We start from the raw sequence: 4,685 nt of genomic DNA, 5'->3' as shown, positions 1-4,685 counted from the left end.
GAAGAGAAACAGAACAGGACGATCAATAAAAGTTGATCAATTCCAGTGAAATGCTTCAGAGAAACTATGGGATGAGATTGGAGCGGATTGGAGAGAGAGGTGAACGGGGCGTGAACTCTGTCAGGGTGAACTCAGGTTTCTGCTTCTTGGATGTTTTATGCGGGTGTCACTGAGCTGCTGTGCAGCTGGACCCCGATCCGGGTCCGTTTCATGGATCTGTTATGAAGTGAACGTACATTCAGATCGGATCCGGTCCAGAGTCAGTTTGCTGTCGTTCATATTCAGCTGGCATTTCATTCATAGCAGATTTCCTTTTACTTCAACTTTTTGTGTTAAAACATCACCTGGAGAAAGTTGGGCAGCTCAGTTGCTCCGCCCTGCTGGTCTACAGACACACTGCCTCGTCAGCAGGCATGTGAATGGTGAGTTATATGCAGGGCTGTTATACTTATTTCTGGTGCCTAATGTTGAATTTGAAGGCTATAAGAGGCTTCTAGAGAAAAAAGTGATTTGCTGCATTGTGTGCAGAGATTGTAAGTCAGGAATCAAAAACTTTTATTATACATTTAAGGACATTTACCAAACAAAAACTCCCAGATATACGAGTTTGATTATGAAAAGAAAAATGAAGATTTATTAAAAGCAAAAAGCAGATAAAAAACAGCAACACTTTCAACAAACTCTTATTCCAGCAACACCAACAAAACCATATTTTTATCAACGTTCTAAGCTTTTATACTTAGAGATAAACATGATCAACACATAATGAGGGATTACATATGAATATATTAAAATAACATAGAAGAGTTCAGTCTCTGCAGGAAGGAGGAGGTTTTGATGCTCCCTCTGTTACAACCTTATATGGACTTCCTCTCTGCTCCTTCTGGTTTCACTCCAACCGTCTCCTTGGTTACGAGTCGTGGTCAACTGGGTTCATGACTCCTCCATGGTTGACCTTGACTGGTGCCAGGTGAATCCTCTCTGTGGCCTCTGCTGGATGTGAACTGAAGCAGCTGCATCCAAGGAGTCTGAATGACAGAGGGCTGACCTCTGACCTTTCAGCTTCTATAAGCAGCACAAGCTGGTATTGGCTTGATTCTTTAACATTTCATAACAGCTTACAATTGTTCTCACTATTTGAAGTCTTTATAACTCAGAGACTCAATATGTACAAACAGCATTCTCTCTTTCTTTGTTATTTTTTGATGGTTATATTTTTGCAAATAAATGTTTTTACCTTAATTTTGGTGAAATCCAGCAGTGGATATTTCTAGCTTCTCTGTCCGAGTCTTTTTTTTTTTTTTTGTACAGTAATTGAATGACAACAATGCACCAAAANCAGATTGGTTCATTACAGATCAGTGACTGATCAATGACTCATCAATGACTGATCAATCCATACTCACTATGTGATCTCAATAACATTTCTCATCTCCATCATTTCTTCAGGGTCAGATAGTTTTGTGGGTTTTTTCATAGCTTTCATGGTTCTGGATAAAAAAAAATACAAACAACAAAAAGTTTCAAAATGCAGAAAATCAAGATGAACATAAACATTGATCCAACTGATATATATATATATATATATATATATATATATATATATATATATATATATTTTTTTTTTTTTACAATTTTACCTTAAAGTAGTAATCTGGACAAGCATAGAGATCAGGATCAACAGAGCCAACCTACTGGTGATCGATGACATTGATTGACCTAAAATATTAGAACAAACAATATAAATCTGATATTGATCTAACAAATGAGCCTGACTGGAAGACGAGTCTTCATGATTTCATTAACAAAGTTCATCGTCCATTTCTTCATATTGTACAAAAACAAGTTTTAATGTGAATTAAAACTGAAGACGCTGCTTTGTTTATTTAGCTTCTTGCAACCCAGTCCAGCAGTTTTAATTCTTGCTATAAAATGTGATAAATTAGTTAATTTCTAATCAATATCTATTGATATTAGAGAAAGATTATGTTTCTCTTTTATTTGTTTATTGGATGACTTTACTTTAAGTGTCACTCTGTGGTTTCACCTCTAAGAGAAGACATAGATTATGTAGACTTTAGGCCTGTGTATGCGCTGCTCACATCACATAGCGTGAGCCGTCGTTCAAGCTCAATATTGCCGGTTTGCTGCAGTTGTGCTACTTAAGGAGAGACAATGTAACGTTATGGGAAAGCTGTTAATCCAGCATCATCTGCGGCTATGCTTCCTAGCAACAGGCTCTGCTGTGGTGGAGGAGCTGTAGGGCAGCAGGGAGCAAAGAGAGAAGGGTGTGAGCAGCGAGTTCACAGGCAGGACTGACAGTGCTGAACCCTCCTGGCTCTGATTGGTTGTTTCTAACTGGGAGTGGTGTATGTCTGCAGATGGACAATTAAAATAAGTTCCACAGAATATCTGATTCATACTTTCAGAAAGTAGTGACAGCTTTAACAAATATGTAAAAAAAAAAACATGCATGATTTTATAAAAGTTACAATGTGCAGCTATATTAAAAAAAAAAAAAAAGTTTGACTCACATGTGACCTGCACAGAGACGGGTCCAGACGTTTTCTCTCCCAGCTCGTTCTGAGCTGTGCAGTAATACTGTCCAGAGTCTGAGGACAGGATGGAGCTGAGGACAAACTGTTGGTCTTTACTGACAACTGAATGGTTGTTGTTCTTCCTCCAGCTGTAGTTAGCTGCTGGGTTAGCATCACTGCTACATGTCAGAGTCACTGAGCTGCCCTTCATGATGTCACCAGAAGGACTCAGTGACACTGAAGGAGATCTGGGAGCATCTGCAAGAAAAAGTAGGAGTTGTGTTTGTTTGAGTGTTATTTTATAAAAATGACCAAATATAAAGTTAATAAGAGGAAGGCATCCTTTAATGTGCTACTGCTTACATTCAACGTCAACAGCTTAACTGTCTAATCTACAAACAGCAGACTGTGAATCTCGGTAAAACAGACTCTCAATTTTCTGTTAGAAAACTGTAAAGATCAGAAATAGGAAAATCTATTCAGTGCTCCAACTTAAAACTTTATTCTTTGTTTTACCTCAAGCCATGACTTTTGAAAACATTGTCAACTTCCTGTCATGACTTTCTGATGATTGTTCTGGCTGGGAGAATTACACCCGCAGAGTTTTCCCTGGTCAGAAGGTCACCGTTCAATTAGATTACATCCACAGTGTGATTTTCTTGTATTACTTCTCTTTTTCTTTTTATCAACTTATTTTATTATTGTTTTTGAGCAGCACTTTGGTGCAGTTTTAAACCTGTTTTTAAAGTTCTATATAAATAAATTTGACATTGACTATATTGTATTTTACTCACATTTCACATTAATATCGATACTTGGAGACGTTTGGCTTCCCAGGTCATTTCCAGCTGTACAGTAATACCTCCCAGTATCAGAGACCTGGATGGAGCTGAAGACTGATTGTATTTCTGTTCTGAGAAGTTGACCATGTTGACCTTCATTCACCCTGTAAATGTTGTATTTAGCTGCTGGATTAGCATCACTGCTGCAGGTCAGAGTCACTGAAGAGCCTTCAACAGTTTCTGAGGGCGTCACTAACAGAACGGTGGTCCGAGGAGCATCTGGAGAAAACATGAGCAAATACAAACATTTACATTTACATCTATCTGTATAATCACCGAAAAATCCCTTATTTGCAATAAACTTTTATTACATTTACATTTTTTGCATTTTCCACTTATATATTTGGTCATCAATCAGTATAGAGTCTTTTCAGTTGGACGGTTTCTCCTGTAACCAGGACTCTGGCTGGACCACGCTACTGAAATATTGTGAATATTTCTCCCACTTAAAAGAAACATACTTGTCAAATGAAAAGATTACCTTCAATTTAGCTCTGCTGTTTAACTATGATCAGCCCCAAATTATTCATACCCTGGCAAATGCGGTTATAAATAATTTCTCAGTTTTCCCAACACGTTTCATCTGAGTGGAAAATGTGGAAAAAGTGAATCACTGTGAATAAGTTTTGTCTACACTGGAAATCTGATGGAGAATATGTGGAAAGAGTGACAGATTAGGGTGATGGGAAAGAGGCTCTCCAACCTTAAAGACTCATAATCAAGCTACCAGTGGAGATGTGTAAAAAACACCTGGTGCCCAGTTTATTGCTGTAGCCTCAATGAAGAGAAAAGAGCATAAGTAGGTTTTGACACTATATATATATATAAAAAAAATAAAAATTAGATATATGCTTTATTTCAAAAAACAGAAATAACAAAAATTGACACCTTTTTGAACTTTTGAGAAATGCCTGTTTTATTTGCCATCAGTAACAGGGCTGTTAGTTGAATTGACATATTTCTAAATCTAAATCTGCCAGTATTGTGGCAAAACTTTAAACTTGATGTTTCTGCTTTGACTTACTTGGGAAAAAGGAACTTTGTTTTTTATAAAAAGGGAATCTTAAGCCAGACAGCTGTGAGATGTGTTTTCTCTTTGTATATGCTGCTGACGTTGTGCTAAATTAGGAAGCGAAAGTTAATATGTGGTAAAGAAGATGTTTTGTGTCTAGTGTCTTGGAAACCTTCAGGGACCTGTTTAAGCTTCTTGGATAAGTTCATACAATGGCAAAGATGTATCTTCTGTCAAATTATTAGCTGTGTGTATTTAATTGAAATGGTGTCTCATTTTAAATTGGAAAATGTC

At 37.2% G+C, this 4,685-nt stretch overlaps 1 protein-coding gene across 1 annotated transcript; it reads right to left on the bottom strand.

The window, feature by feature from the left end:
* Positions 1-611: 611 nt before the first annotated feature.
* Positions 612-3,592, bottom strand: LOC106934865 (junctional adhesion molecule B-like). Its single transcript, XM_015015006.1, has 4 exons — positions 3,332-3,592; positions 2,535-2,795; positions 1,641-1,719; positions 612-1,490 (listed from the first exon to the last, which is right to left on the bottom strand). Exons 2-4 carry the CDS (start codon positions 2,746-2,748, stop codon positions 1,406-1,408), a joined length of 378 nt encoding a protein of 125 aa, XP_014870492.1. The 5' UTR covers positions 2,749-2,795; positions 3,332-3,592; the 3' UTR covers positions 612-1,405.
* Between the last annotated feature and the right edge of the window lie 1,093 nt (positions 3,593-4,685).

Source organism: Poecilia latipinna, unplaced genomic scaffold (genome assembly GCF_001443285.1).
Source record: "Poecilia latipinna isolate Pla-1442-1.1 unplaced genomic scaffold, P_latipinna-1.0 Scaffold1876, whole genome shotgun sequence".
Lineage (NCBI taxonomy): Eukaryota > Metazoa > Chordata > Actinopteri > Cyprinodontiformes > Poeciliidae > Poecilia > Poecilia latipinna.
Note: the sequence above shows the minus strand (reverse complement) of the source record. Positions and strands in the feature narration are given on the sequence as shown.

Coding starts and splice junctions, on each gene's coding strand:
- LOC106934865 (XM_015015006.1), bottom strand. CDS start 2,748: ATGAAGGGCAGCTCAGTGACTCTGACATGTAGCAGTGATGCTAACCCA. Junction 1,720..2,534: donor CGTCTCTGTGCAGGTCACAT/GTGAGTCAAACT, acceptor CTAATATTTTAG/GTCAATCAATGTCATCGATC. Junction 1,491..1,640: donor GTCCAGATTACTACTTTAAG/GTAAAATTGTAA, acceptor TTTTTTATCCAG/AACCATGAAAGCTATGAAAA.